Here is a 16270-nt window from a genome sequence, read left to right on the forward strand (position 1 = left end):
GGCTCAGCTGGCATGGCTGGTCTTATACACAGTCAGCAGAACGTGTGACATGCTTCTTTTATATTTTAGCTTATATTAACTAATGGTGATGTTATCACATTCATAATGTGACAGTTAAACATATACAGTTTAAATTATAAATCTCTCACATTTAAGTAAGTGGTAATAAAAAAATTAAGATAGCAAGTAGCTATACATTTCTCCCATGGAAACCTGTCCATGTTATCATTCTTGTGAAAGATTATATGAGACAGTGAACACAAGAGCTAGCCCGGAAAATAAATAAATATATAAATAAACTGTTGATTGTGAAATAGTGTGTCTTTTTTTGGACAAACAAGCTATCCTAAGTTTATGTCTTGCATGTAAATTAAGTTACAAAGAGGCTATCCAGAGGACAATACACAATCTAATGCACAGATAAATGGTAATTTTCACTAAGTATATTACAAATATTTAACAAAAGCTCATATGAAATCATCTTCTTTTACTTCTACAGCCATTTACTTAAGCATTCCTTATTTATTTTAGGGGCAAATCAGCCTTCTTTTCCCCAGCTGCAGAGATCCCCCATGCAACTGAACTGGTGGTTTTCTGCTGCAGAAGGATGAGATACATTGGAAGTTGGGGGGATCATACAAGGTGTGAGCACTCATGCTCCCCCTTGCTCACCACTGTCCAGCAAAAAAGGAGCTGAATATCTTTAGGCTTGGAGAATCTACCCTATGCAGATCCTCCCATCCCCAGAACTGTAGAAGAGAAGGCAGAAAAATCCCTATCAGGCTCTTTTAGCCACTTGGCTGAAATAGCCCCCACAGATAAGAACATAAGAACTTTCGTACTGGGTTCAATGGTCCATCTAGGCCAGTACCCTGTCTCCAACAGTGGCCAGTACCAGAGCTTCAGGGGAGTGTACAGAACAGGGCAGTTGGAGTGATCCACTCATGTATTCTCCTCACAGCTTCTGGCAATCAGAGGTTTAGGGTTGCCCAGACCATGTGGTTGCATTCCTGACCATCTTGACTAATGGCCATTGATGGACCTAACCTCCATGAACTTATCTAGTTCTTTTTTTGAACCCAGTTATACTTTTGGCTATCACAACTTCCCATGGCAATGAGTTCCATGGGTTGTGTGTTGTTTGAAAAAGTACTTCCTCTTACTGGTATTAAATCTGCTGCCTATTAATTTCATCAGGTGACCCCTGGTTTTTATATTGTGGGAAAGGAAAAATAACACTTCCCTGTTCACTTTTTATGATTTTATATATCTGTACCATATACCTTTCTTATTCATCTCTTTTCTAAACTGAACAACCCTAATCTTTTTAGTCTCTCTGCTGCTCTATACCTTTGATCATCTTTGTTGCCCTTCTCTGAACCTTTTCCAGTTCTAATATATACTTTTTGAGATGGGGTGAACAGAACTGGACACAGAATTCAAGATGGTGGCACACCATGGATGTGTACAGTGGCATTATATTTTCTGTCTTATTTTCTGTCACTTTCCTAATAGTTCCTACCATTCTGTTAGGCTTTTGACTGCAGCTGCATAATGAGTTGAAATTTTCAGATAATTATCCATGGTGACTCCAAGATCTCTTTATTGAGTGATAACAGCTTACACATATATATGTATAGTTCGAATTATTCTTTCCAATGTGCATTAGTTTGCACTTATCAATGTTGAATTTTACCTGCCATTTTGTCACTCAGTCACACAGTTTTGTGACACTTTGCAACACTTTGCAGTTAGCTTTGGTCTTAACTATTGTGAATACTTTTATTTCCTCTGCAAACTTCACTACTTCACTGTCCACTCCCTTTTCCAGATCATTAATGAACATGTTGAAAAGCACGAGTCCCAGCATACATCTTTTGGGGACCTTGCTGTTCACCTCTCTCCATTGTGAAAACTGACCATTTATTCCTACCTTTTGTTTGAGGCCTGACCCAAAGCCCACTAAAATCAATGGAAAGATTCTCATTCAGTGGGCTTTGAATCAGTGGGCTGAAGGGCTCCACAGCCTTTGAGGGAAGACTCCTCTTTACTTGTCCTTGGCGCATCTCCTGATTGTCTAACCCAGCAACACAAGCCAAACCCTGGGATCTGGATTTTAGCTGTAATGCAGACTGCCGTTAATAAATAGTAACACCGTTAAAGGATTCCTAACGGGCTTTTACCACATTGCTGTGGATTATAAAGGGCCCAATTCTGCCGCACTTACTCATGTGGACTGCTACTTAGTCACCCAGATAGTCACATTGTCTTTCACAATACTCAAAGGTGGGTAAAGGTGGCAAAATCAGGCCTAAAAATCAATGGAAGACAATGAAGTAAATATTCAGTGCTTACTTGTCGAACATTTTGAAGGAAAGAAGTCTCAAGGGAATTTGTGCTTCAAGAGTATCCCTTCCTGTATCATTGTTTGCTCAGATCAAATGATCTCCTATTCACAACTGATTTACTTGCCCAATCAATAATAGTGGAAAAAGAAAGGTGATCCTGTGGGAGTGGCTCTGTAAATGCAGAGATTCAAAGCCATCATGCCAGTTGTAAGTTATGGTACCTTACCTTCATGGACTGTTTCTCCTCTTCAGTGCATGTGTTCATAATCTCATCCCCAGTTTCAACAAGTTCATCTATAGCATCCTTGTGCCTCAAAATCTCCATGGTAAATGCCTTGTGACACAATAAATACTGGTCAGCAATAAAGGTTGAGTACATGAAGCGAAAACTATGTTCGAAGTGCATTATGATGGACTGAAAATTAAATCACGCTAGTACATTTTCTAGACCAAGAAAGCACTGGCCAATAATTAACATGACAGTTGGAAATGTATTTCTTTACCTTTTGAACTTGTAGCTGAGCAGCAGTCTGGTCTTGCTCAAGCCTAATATCACCCAGAGACATCAATTTTTTTTCTGTTTCTGCAATCCAGGCTAATTCTGCATCAGCTGCTTGATCAAACTAAATAAAGGAGACAAGAATTAGTTCAGCAGTTTTATATTATGAAGCTTGAATTGACTGTCTTTAGGTAGTTAAGCCACATTTTTAAAAAATGCAAATGCTGAATTGTTAAAAAGATAACAGTCCATATCTATATATAATTTCACTTATATGTGAATTATAGAGCTCAAAATAGTACTGAGGGCTTTAATAAAATCAGGTTAACTCATAAGCATGACAAAGCAGCAGCAAAATAAGAGAAGCATAACATACTTTCCTCAAACATACAAACCTCTATTAGACAACATTGGAAGATCAAAGAGAATGTAGTACATTTAGAATTTTTCACTGAATATTACTTGTCCTTGCTAGTGATGACCCTAACTTTCACTTGTCTTTTCCATCTGTTTAAAAATGTTTTTATTGCAATTATCTGAAGACAAATCAATATAATCCTATGACATTAAGAAGTTTAATGAGTCCAAGAAGAATTAATGCAATATTAGATGACCAGGTTGAAATCCTGGCCCCACTGCAAAACTCCCATTGACTTCAGTGGAAACAGGATTTCACCTGAAGACTTGCTGGTGGATTAAGTGATAAAATGTTCTTTTTGAATTTGGGCACAGCCTGTTCTGTTCCTGAAGAATTGGCTTTCCATTAGAATTAGTTAATACTTTGATGTTTTAAAAAAATATCTCAGAGCATTTCTGAGTAGGAGGCAATGTTTTGTTACATTGTGCAGAAAGGAGCAATGGACCAGGAAAAGAGGTACAAGGGGCCCTAAAGCCTGTAGAAAGGGGACAGTAGATCAAACACAGTATAGTCCAGAATCAACCCATGTCTTCACGACCCTCTGGGCAAACATGCATTTGGACACTACAGTTTTAGGGGTATTTTTGAGGTGAAGCCAAGGAGAAGCAACATGCTGGATGCTGAATTGTTTTGAAAATCTGTCCACAAGTGTCACAGTAGAAGCTGGTGGGTCCTAAGCAGTTTTGAAAATCTGGCTCATATTTAGGTGATGCTGGGTATGTCAACACTAGCGCTGGAAGGTGTAAATCTCAGCTTGAGGGGGCATACCCATGCTAGCGCTGATTGAACTGGTGTGCTAAAAACAGCAGTGTAGTGGCAGTGGAGCAAGGGCAGGATGGGCTAGCCACCCTGAGAATGATCCTGTCTGAGACCATAGGTACATGCTAGCCCCTCCCCTCACTCACACTGCTGCTGCAACACTTCTGTTTTTAGTGTGCTAGCTTAGTCAGAGCTAGTGGAGGTATGTCTCCTTGAGCTGGAATTTACACCTTTGCACTCCAGGACAGCAGGACCCTAAATGACAGCTGAATTCTTCTGAAAATCCAGCTCCAGTTGTGGGAGTTGAGCATTTGAAATTCTTTCCCTGCGCTCTTTTGAAAACCGATCAAAAGGTACTGTGTCATAACCTGTCACATGCACTGTAAGCTTTCCTTGTAGGTTCCCTGTTCCCGCACTGACCACACCAACTTAGTTTGACAAACCCGACAGTTTACAAGTTTGTAGCTGCAGACCCACCATTGCACTGCACCTCCAACGTACCTCAGGTGTACTTTAACCACTAAGTCTGTTGTGTCTTAATGCTTAATTATGAATCATGCATAGGCCTGAGATTTATTTTTCCCTTATGAGTCAGTCTTTTTCCTCCTTATTTTAATCCATTTGTTATATGAAACAGAGCACAAACATTTTTCCACAAGATGTAATCTCTCATTTATAGTGATAGAAGGTAAATTTGTCCTAAATTTTGCAACTACTTTATAAAAAAGTATACTCTCACTCAGTCTGCATTATGATATTACTGCCAAACTAGTGTACTACATCAGTGGTATTCAAGTCATGGTTCTAGAGCTGCATGTGGCTCTTTGGGCCCCGTTCTTCTGAAGTCCACCCACTTGATTAAAGCTCATCTTACTCCGCAGGGGTCTCAATGCTATCACAGGTGTGTGTCTCACACTGTCTGACATGCTTTGCAAGGCATCTCAGGATATGCTAAGCAAACATAATGAGGCTGCTTTGTTTCCTCTAAAAGTGTGCAATGGTAGTAGGGGGTCAGAAGAAGGGCAGATGACAGTGAATGGACTTATAGAGAACTACAAATTACTTGAAATGTACCATTGCCATGGGTATGTCATAATATTGAATAAATACCCAATTGAAGAAGGTTATGATGCAAACATGGCAATGGAATGTCTGAATGCTGTGACACAACTACAGAAGAACCTCAGAGTTACGCACACCAGAGTTACAAACTGACTGGTCAACCACATGTCTCATTTGGAACCGGAAGTACGCAATCAGGCAGCAGCAGAGACCAAAAAAAAAAAAAGAAAAAGAAAAAAAAAGAAGCAGCAGCAAATACAGTACAGTACTGTGTTAAACGCTAACTACTAAAAAAATAAATGGAAAGTTAAAGAAAAGATTTGAGAAAGTAAGGAAACTCTGTTCTTGTTTAAATTCAGATGGTTAAAAGCAGCATTTTTCTTCTGCATAGCAAAGTTTCAAAGCTGTACTAAGTCAGTGTTCAACTGTAAACTTTTGAAAGAACAACCATAACGTTTTAAGAAAAGGAGTACTTGTGGCACCTTAGTGACTAACAAATTTATTAGAGCATAAGCTTTCATGAGCTACAGCTCACTTCATCAGATGCAAACAATGGGTGTTACCATACAGACTGTAACAAGAGTGATCAGGAAAGGTGAGCTATTACCAGCAGGATACCGGGGGGGGGGGGTCGGGGGGGGGGAAGAATTTGGAGTGATAATCAAGGTGGGCCATTTCCAGCACTTTACAAGAACAGTAGGAGGAGAAATAAACAAGGGGAAATAGTTTTACTTTGTGTAATGACACATCCACTCCCAGTCTTTATTCAAGCCTAAGTTACTCTTGTTACAGTGTGTATGGTAACACCCATTATTTCATGTTTTCTGTGTATATAAAATCTCCCCACTACATTTTCCACTGTATGCATCCAATGAAGTGAGCTGTAGCTCATCAAAGCTTATGCTCTAATAAATTTGTTAGTCTCTAAGGTGCTACAAGTACTCCTTTTCTTTTTACGGATACAGACTAACACGGCTGCTACTCGGAAACATAACATTTTGGTCAGCTATGAACATTTCAGAGTTACGAACAGCCTCCATTCCAAAGGTGTTCGTAACTCTGAGTTTCTCCTGAATCTGGTATCATTTTTCAGCTCCATTTGCCGATTAAATGGTTCTTTCAGGTTGAGTTTCTAGGTGAGACTTGTATGTACAGTATGTTAAAGAATGAACACTGAAAAAATGGTAGTGCTTGTATCAGGATTTCACAATGGCATTTTATTTCCATTATGGAGGACAGAGTAAATTCTGAGCTTTGAATTACCCTTGGGCAAGTCAGAATTCATCAGTTTGATACCATCAAATTAATACTCCTGATGCACATTATTTGCTATTTTGTTTGATCAGAAAAGGAGAACTTGTTAATGTGATGAATAATTAAGAATTCCTTTGTTAACACTCTGAAAAGCATCCTCTTTGGCAGAACTAGAGTAGAAGAGTGTAGAATAAATCTTTCCTTCCTTTTGAACCCATAGAGTGCAAACATAATGGGCAATTTTATATTCTATTTCTACACAGAACTCCCAGGGAACAAGGGTAGCACTTGACTCAAATAGTTTCAATATTGGGAGTTGAAGTGATATCTGGGGTACTTCCATAGACTTCTGTTGCACTACACCTGGGATCATTTAGGACCAGTTAGGATTAATTTCCAATCTGACATTCATGTCAGGACTCTTCTTTCACATCTTTGAGGTGCCCTCTTCCCATGCCTTGCTCTTTTGTCACTGACCAAAAATGTCCCCCCAACCCCACACCAGTGCCTCCTTACCCGCTAGCCCACAGGCGCTGATTTTTATTTTTTCCGGTGGGAGCTCCATCCCCACTCTTACCCAAGGCACTGCCCCCACTCCGCCCCTTCTCCCGAGGCCCTGCCTTTGCCCCGCCTCTTCCAACCCCTGCTCTGCACCCTCCCCCGAGACCCCCTGATTGCCTGCCACTCGCTGCTCTCTGCCCTCCCACACGTGTCTCCTGCCAGCCGCCAAACAGATGATCGACAACCCCGCTGAACAGCTGTGGCTGGTGGGTACTGAGCACCCCCTATTTTTTTTTCCTGTGGGTGCTTGAGCCCCAGAGCACCCACGGAGTCAGCACCTATGCTCTAGCCCACGTGTTCTTGGCGCCTTTGACCCTCTGCAAAACCTCTAAGTATTTGCAGCACTGTTAAATTACGACTACAATCATCCCTCCCCAACATCTCTGCCCAAATAACACTTCAGGTGGTTGCCTGTGGCTACTCCCCTGAGCAGGAGGTTGGCTCCTTCCTCATACGTAGCTCCTGGAGTTACCATACCTAACATCAGCCCATTCTGGCTTCCCCAACATAAGAAAGTCTGAGGTGGTCTGGGTGTGGCAGGAGAGGAGGGAATCACGATTGGAGTGCAATGTGTCCTCATGATGCTGTCTGGTGGAGCAGCCCTTTGGAACTATTATTCACTAGTGCAAATTAGAGCAGCCCTGAAGCCGTCTAAATTGCGCTATGGGCTGGTTTGGTTCCTGACTACTCCCTACGATAAATGTGGGGGAGAAAGTTGGTAGAAACCCACATATACCCATGGGTCACATGCCCCTGGAGATCCAGCCCTCAATTTTATAAAGGTGTCTGCTGAGATAAGATAAATATTCAGAGTGAATGCCATAAAAGATAGTCAGAATATTTATAAATTACTTATAACCTTAGGACCCTCCATTATCACCAACCCTCTTACAGTCAGTTTCCACAATGTTTTGAAACTATGCCCTATATACTTTCAGCTTCGCTGAAGCCAATTCTGTTTGTTGGTGCTATGGGCACTGGAAAAAAATTCCATTAATATTTTTGTGTTTGTAAAATTAACTTCAGGCAGAAATTGGAGAATTTGCAGCTCTGCTTTTCTCTCATCATCAGGTAGCTAGATGTGAGACCACACAGATTTACATCTATGAAATGCAAGTGCCAATTCTAAAAGATTACTCAATTATTTTCTAATCAAACTTTAGAAACACACACATATATTCAACAACTTATTTCTTGCAGCCGCATGCAAATTACACCATTAACTCAGTCCTTCAGTGCAATTTAAGGTAAGTTGGTCCAACATGTTAGCTGCAGAAAATACAAAAGCACAAGGCCAGATCCTTAGCTGGTATAAATGGACTTCAGAGGAACTGCACCTATTTAAACAAGCTGAGGATCTGGGCCATATTGTATATATTACAGCATAAAATGTAAATGATACAGGGCCTGACTGAGCTTGTAGTTCTCACTCAGACAAAACTTTCACTGAAACCCCACAGGTTCATACTCCCAATGATTTTGGCTACAAGACTGATCTCTAAGGTTTGTGTTAACAATGAGGCAGATGGCTACAACAATGTACAGATTAGTTTTGCTCTGGCACTTGTGTCTGAACAGTTCAGTCACATTCTATTCAAACAGACCTTTAGTTGCTCAAGCACAGCAAATTTACGGCAACATTGTTAACGAACAACCTTTGTTCAGGTACAGATTCCTGGAGGCAAACTTTTTATTACCCAAAGAACAAAAACAGCTGTTTAGTACCTGCTGTGATCTTAGAATGGCAGCATCAATCTCCTCCACCTTCTGAGTTAGAGTGTCACTCACTAATCTGTACCGCTCATTGTCGTCAGTCACCATTTTGTCTAACCCCTCTCTTGCCCTCCATGGCACCAATTCCAGCAAGGCACTGCTGACTTCATTGAGAGTGTCCAGTAAGCCTTTGTTGTTCTTTGCTTCTTTTTTCAACTCCTGAAAAAAGCCATTTAAAGTAAACATGTCAGCATGAGAGCCAAACACACACAGCTTGCACATATTTTTATTCTTCTGTCTATTCTAAGAAGCAAGAACTGGAACATTTTCCAGGCGAACAAAAGGGATAAATTGGCACACTTATTTTCAGCTCAGTTACATTAGCCTTTGTTATTGTTAAGTTGTTTGACAGAAAAGCAGGTGATTCCTGAAGGGAAGTTTCTACAGAACAGAACTGAAATATATTCCTCCAATCAGCATGGTAGACTGTCATTCTCTGGAATTCAATACAGTTGTCAGTCTTTAATCAAGCAAACAAAGAGAAGAAAGCAAACACATATTCTTTGCACTCTGCAACCATCTTTCTATGGAACAAATTCACCAGCAAGTAAAATCAAATGTGAAATAACGCAAAATATTGTCTAAATTCAAGTGAATTTTTAAATGAACATTTGAATTCAATCCATTCAATCAAAATCATTACAAGTGCAGTGAAAAATGACCTTTTTATTCCCACATGCAACCATATTTTGATTTTCTGTTATTTTTTAATCTGGTTTCCAAAATAAGTGTATTTATTTAGCAATTTAGTAACCTATTTCATGTAATGGTGTTATTAGTGTTCTACTAACACTCTACAGTTTCTTTCCGAATAGTTGTTACTAGCCTGAAATTAATACTGTCTCTTAAATACAGGCTCTTTTCCTACTTTAAGGTTTTGTATTTGTCTGTGACACAACTAAAGAACAAAAATAACTTTGTTTGACAATTTAAGAGTTTTCCCAGTGATCGGTAGCTTACTGAACTAGAACAAAATGTAGCTCTTCTCCTGTTGACCTAATAATAAACCTCAGCCAAATCTCATCAGTGACTGCTAGAAAGAGATTGTGATTCTTTACTGTTTTATTCCTAGTCAGAGAGCTGATCTGGTGCCAAATTATGACCGTTTGCAAGGCATCCTCCAGCCAAAGAGAAGCTAACCTACTTAACTAGTTCAAATCTTTACATGAAAAACAACAAAGCAATATATACAGTTTATAGCTTTTAGAACATACTTTTTGTCTTTCTTGTACTTCACTTAATTCTTCTCCCTTGGGGATCTGAGCATCATATGAAAGCAATTCCACCTCCACTTTGTCAAGCCATATGCAGAGTTCCTCATGAGTGGACTGCAGTTGACTTGCAAGCTGCAGAGCTTGCTCTAAAGTCTTGGATACATCAGAACTCAATTTAGTAATATCTTTGTACCTTGCTTTAATGCCTTCCAATTTATCTTGAATTATTACAACTTCATCACCTAAAATTTCAAAGGGATGTTATTTCACATGAATGTAAAAAAAAAAAAAAAAACGAAACAAAACAAAAAACCTCAATAATAATTAATATATTTTTAGTTTCTTATGTGCAGAGTGACCCAAACAAGACCCAGGGACAGATCATAGACTGGTGTAAATTGTCCAGTGAAGCCGTGGATCTATGACACTTTACACCAACTCTGGATCTGTCCCTTTTTCTCTTACCACTCCAAACTCTGGACAAGTGGAGATTTGGACCCAAGCTTTGAGGATTGGTCCCATCTCTAGTGTTATTCCTTGGAGATATAAAAATTGGTTCTTGTTCTCTTTTTCTTTAAAAGGCAAACATTAAAATTTACATACTTTTTACCCAAACACAGACTATATAAAAACCTTAAATTTACATTCATTTTTATATAGGTTGACACAGGTTATGAAATGTATCAATAAAAGTGCAAGGATGGAGCTGCAAAATACCAAATGGTATTTACATTATTAATTTACAATTTATTTATTATCATTAACTGATAACTAGACTGTACAGTTCAAAGAATAATTTGAATTATTCTTTGAACCATACAGTCTAATTATCAATCATTAGACACACACACACACAGCCCAAGAGTCAAAATGCAGAGAGAGACTCCTGTAATAGACCTATTCCAATATATTTAGATTTAATCCCATAACATAACTTCTAACTGGGTAACAGAGGAGGGTTTTCCCTTCTGTCTTTGAGAGTTGAAATACTCGGAGCACTGGAACATTTAGATAGATGTTCCTCTGCAGACCAGACATGTTGTGTGCAACTGGAACGCAACTTTTCCCGCAATACTAGCTCTGATCTGGATCTGATCTGACCTGCTCTCTAACAGCAAAAGGTAGCCTAATATCTTCACTTCTGGGCTTCTATAGAGAAAAGGCTGTGTCCTATGCCAAACAGTCCTACATCATGAGTAAAGTTCATAACTTGCGAGTAGGAACAAAATGGAGGTTCACAAAAATAATTTTCCATCAACCAAAATTCTCTGTGTGGCTAAATGGGTGCATCTCCATTGACTTCAATGCTCACTTACACCAGCAGAGAATTTGGCCCAAAGACGCAATGTACCGTGCCTTCAATAGTTATTAGAATAAACAATTAAATCAAGTGAATAAATCTAGCCAGTGACTAAAGGCTAATATTTACAGGCTTCAGCTTATTTTTCCCATAATCACTTACAAGTATGAGGAAAAGGCTGCTGAATCATTAATTTCCTAAAAGCTCTCACCTGTTGTTTGCTTGAGAAGCTCTAAGCCATTTTGTATAGCCTGATCAACATTTTGTTTTCTGAGCAGAATCTCTTCCTGAAGCACCTATGAGAAGATGCCATTTGTGTAAGCATTGAGGTTACAGATCAAGTTATTTTTAGTTTAAATAGTTGTATCACCTTTCAAATCAAATATATTAATGAGAAATAAATAAATGGTGGACATAAAAATGAAGTAAAAATAAATAAATAAATAAATAAATAAATAAATAAATTTAAAGGAAAAGAAATAAAAATACCAGTAGATCAGCATGTTGTTTCATGAGTGAGTTTGTGCTGTAATCTTGGACTGACAGTTTGCTCAGTTTGTCATGTACTTCATTCAGCCAGTTCATCAATTCAACTTCATCTTCCCCGAAAATCTGAGCATTGCAATAGGCTTGCTGGAGCAGCTCAGACCAGCTGTTACTCTTCTCTTGAATCTCAATATATCGGGCTTGGGAAGAATCTAGCTTTTCCTGCACCATATCTTTATCCTCTCTGGAGCTCATAGTCTTAAGAGACTGACCAATGCTAATGGCCATATGTAAACTTTTATTGCGAGTAAGGATGTCATCTTCTAACACCTAAATGAAGTTTTTAAAATAATGAAGAAAGAAAAGAAAAGTGCACAAACCAAAAGCAAATACAAATGGAACTATAGAACAACAGAAATATAATGGTTTTATTGTCTATTATAAATAAAAATGTATCAAATTTGGACTAATGGGGAAAAAGCAGAGATCCCAGTTCTACTGTATTTCACAATCTCACATAAAAAAAATCCCCATATGAATGACACAAATGTCTGGTTTATATCTTACTTTATGCTGAGAAATCTGCTGCTGCAGTTTAGAAGTTTGTGTTCCAATGGGTTCAGAATTTGCAAGCCTTTTTTCAGTGGTGGTCAGCCACTCAACCAGGGGTTCTAAAGTTTCATGGAATTGCTGTGCTACCACTAAGATACCTTCCAACTGACGATTCCTGTAAACATGCCAAGATAAAGGTCATTTTTGCGATGAAGTGCGTGTGAGAGATTCAATAAAACCCTTCATCCTCTCAGCTAAAAAATATTCTACACATTATTGTAGAAGCCAGCCACAAGCTGAAACAGATATACTTCCACAGTACAGGAAGAAAAACAATGTAAACCAACAACCATATAAAAGTACAGTTAATAAGAAAGACTCCAAAAATCGTATTGGCTGAACAAGAGAGTCCAATACTTGATATCCTTTGTTAATAAAATAAATTTTACTGCATTCATATGCACTTGGTTAAAAATAACCTAAGGCTCCATTAAGTAATGCACTTAAATACATGGGCTCATTTTTATTCAGGAAAGTACTTCAACTTCTGCTTAACTTTAAGCATATGCTTAAGTCCTATTGTCTTCAATGGGACTTATACATACACTTAAAGTTAGGCACATACTGAAGTACTCTGCTGAATCAGAGCATGTAATCATGCTCACTCCAACCTGTAAAATAAATTCTTTAAATATCTTTTCAGTGATGTTGTATGAACTGTACAGCCCCAATCCTGCACTCCTTGTTCAAGTTAAAAACTCATTTTTGTCAGTGGCAGTTTTACCTTATAAGGATACAGATTTGCCCCTGAATGCAAGGTGGCAATCTCTACAACATTTCTGAGATGTCCAACGTTTTTGATGGGGTTCTGTTCTGTTGTTCTTTATTCCACCCTTACAAAAATATTTTTCTCAGTCCTACTCGCCTATACATTTCACCCAAGGCAGACTATTTTAGTGCTTTCTATTTTTAAGACTTTAGAAAAATTCATCCTGTGTTAAACATTAAGGGCCATTTATGAATAATGGTGATTCCCTCCCAAGAAAAAGAAATATGTCTTTTGTCATTTTAGTTTTCAGAAGTGTAATCAAAGAATTATGGAGACAAACCTGTATCTAAACAGATGGACTGAACAGACTTGTAATTTGATTTGAAAATAAATTTCACCAGACTCGTATGATAATATTAAATTAAATGAGATTAACATTTACTTCAATTAATGAGTCATGGATCCTTGTATTTTTTTTAAACACAGAATGGTATAATAGTCTAATAACTGAATCTACTAATTTCTTTAAGTAATCAGGTTATTAATTATTTATTATTATTATTATGGGTGTACAATTGAGGGCTTAAATAACAATAGGCATAGATGGGGGCAGCCAAAAAGATTAGGAAGTGTCAGAAGAGTCCAAACAAACTTAATGCCAGAATCTCAATCCCAATAATACAGTATACAGATAAAAACATTTCATTGTTTAGCATTGCAATGCATAACATTATAGATTTAAACTCTTTTCAGTCTTCCCTAAACACCCTCCTTGCCTCTGTCTCCCCACTTAGTTTTGTGCCTTCATCCATGCTATCTCCCATGCTTACAGCACCCTCTCTTCCTCCTCTCAAGCACTAAGTGACCTCTTTTCAAACCTTCCCTCTGAAAGCACACTTCTTCAGCAAAACCCTTCAAACACTGTGCCCTCTAAAGACACTTGCACTATTCATGTTAACTTATCTTCCCCTGTGTTATGTGTATCTGAATTTTGTAGTGATATTAGAATTGGACTGGAAGTTGTTCGGGGAAGGAACTGTGTTATCTTATTTTGTCTGCACAGCTCTGAGCATGATGGTGGGACTATTTTTTTTTTAACTTTATTGGGAGTTGAGGGAGCCCAGCACCTTACATAAGGATCTCAGCAACTCACAGGATCAGGACCAATGATCCAATTCTTCAGATAACCCTGAATTGAAAACGAGAAGTGCAATATTCTCCCTTTGTAGCCACAATTCAGGATTTAAAGAGTTCTAAGGAACCATTATTTATTGAGAGTTGATTGTGTGCTTTGTGCCATACAGAACAGCAAGAATCTGGTTTCTCCACCAAGGAATTTACATTCTGCCTATACTAATGCAGACGTAGTGTTCCAGATAATCAGAAGATGCATGTGCAGTTGATCTCACTAAAGTATCTCATTTTAGCTTTTCAGGATAGTAAAACTTTTTTTTTTTATAGCTAATGACCCGTTCAAGCTATTTTCCTTTGCTTTTCTTATGAATCAGCTTTATATATATCATCATCAAGGCACAATACATTTGACATAGCAACAAGAAAATAGTGCTTATGAAGTCTCAGATTATGAAGTTCCACTTGCTGCTTCTAGCCATCTATCCCCTGCTAAACTCATATTTCTCAAAGGAATGAAAGAATGTCAAATACCTGGTTTCAGCTTTACTGAGCAATGCATCCCATCTACTATCCAGGAGACTCAACTGCTTCAAGATCTTCACTTTATCAGCAGGTTCTGCTGACTCTGCAATTTTCTCCCCTTCGCGCTTGCTTACCTCAACGGTAGGTCTGCGGTCATCCAGTAACCTCTGGAGAAGCTGGAGATAAAGCAATCAAAAATCAAATTGCTAGGAAACAACTGAATCAACACAAAGCTGTGGAAATGTAAGGAGGCAGATTTGTCAAGATCTTGTTAATAACGTACGCTCTGCTTAAAAGGACAATAGCAAAGAAATATTAGATGCTTGTATTACCATGAAAATGCCAATATTGTAAAAAGAGTTAATTCTGACTTGAGCTAGTTAGTTGTTTCTTTGTAAATTGAAAGTGGCAGACGTCCACCAAGTCCTCGCCCCACAAAAGACCTTTCCCTGTAAATGAGTGTATTAATTGGTTTTTGTGTGACGAAGATGTGTGGCAGCCCGCACTGGTGCATACACATATGGGAAAATGTCACATTTAACATCCACTGTATTTGCTAATGAGCTTTTATTATAATTTGTGTGAGCATTTATAGAAAAACTGCATGTTTGCAGAGGTGCAGATAACATATATAGGCTTGGAAGGATTAGATGTTTACCCGTAACTGTTGATTTCACCCTACATACACAAAGAGATGAAAAAATATTTCCATTGATAATAACTGAAATTTACAGACAGGCAAAGTAAGAAAAATGCTCCTTGAGAACTTACTGCACTTTGATTTAAGGATATTGTTTACTTTGTATATTTTGACAAGTGATGCAATTTGTGTTTTAATGGTTATAAAGCTTTAACTTGGTGAATCTCAACATCTACTGTCATTAATTATTGTCTGCCCCTGCATTGCTTCACACAGCTGTGAACATGTAAATGATAAAAATAAAAATAAAATGCTTGAAACCCATAAGTTTATGTAACTAAAAATTTAAATCAATAGCAATTGAAAAAATGCTTCAAAATACACTATTATCTGAAAAATTATGTCAAAAAATGGAATTCAACTGCTCTGATCATGTACAGTTACATTTTCCACTGATCACGTCTGGGATGTCTGAAAATTGGGTTCACTGACATCACCCAGTAAATTAGTTTCTCCCCCAAGAATCTTCCATATTTCTGTCTAAATCTTGATGATCCCCCTATTTTTTCCACCATTCCTTCGTTGGCTGGAGGGACTCCATCCCTCTGTCTCTGCAATACTCCCAGCACACAATGCTCACCTGCATGCTGCAACCTTTAGGCTTCATAGACTGTGCCTCTATGTTAAATATGAGAATGACTTTGGGCCATATTGTAGAATGCCATGCAGTGGTTTGGTCCCTGAGCTGCATTATGCCCACTTCTTCTCTAGTTATGAAAATTCTAGGAGCGATTATAACCTCCTTATACCAGCCCATAGTGTTGCCTACATTGGAGATGACCAACATTGCGGCACCAGCATTCTGGCTGAGGATGCAAAGACAGTGGGATTTAGGCACTTACTCCATGCCGCTCATGCCTAGAGTGGTTAGCTCCACTGTTTGTAATACTGCTTTGCAAATTTTAAAACAAAAATTCTA

General features: G+C 38.4%; 1 protein-coding gene across 16 annotated transcripts in view; it reads right to left on the minus strand.

Moving 5' to 3' along the window:
* DST (dystonin) overlaps nt 1–16270 on the minus strand; it is a 460168-nt gene that overhangs the window by 66205 nt on the left and 377693 nt on the right. For 15 of the 16 annotated variants that reach the window (XM_074947869.1, XM_074947855.1, XM_074947860.1 and 12 more), the window contains 8 exons: nt 14661–14827; nt 12242–12401; nt 11678–12004; nt 11400–11484; nt 9889–10130; nt 8627–8833; nt 2852–2971; nt 2575–2682 (listed from right to left, as the gene is read on the minus strand). In XM_074947869.1, coding sequence (XP_074803970.1) covers nt 2575–2682; nt 2852–2971; nt 8627–8833; nt 9889–10130; nt 11400–11484; nt 11678–12004; nt 12242–12401; nt 14661–14827 — 1416 coding nt within the window. The remainder of the gene's footprint in view (nt 1–2574; nt 2683–2851; nt 2972–8626; nt 8834–9888; nt 10131–11399; nt 11485–11677; nt 12005–12241; nt 12402–14660; nt 14828–16270) is intronic. The other variant, XM_074947868.1, reaches the window with a different exon arrangement.

Source organism: Natator depressus, chromosome 3, assembly GCF_965152275.1.
Source record: "Natator depressus isolate rNatDep1 chromosome 3, rNatDep2.hap1, whole genome shotgun sequence".
In the NCBI taxonomy this organism is placed as follows: domain Eukaryota; kingdom Metazoa; phylum Chordata; order Testudines; family Cheloniidae; genus Natator; species Natator depressus.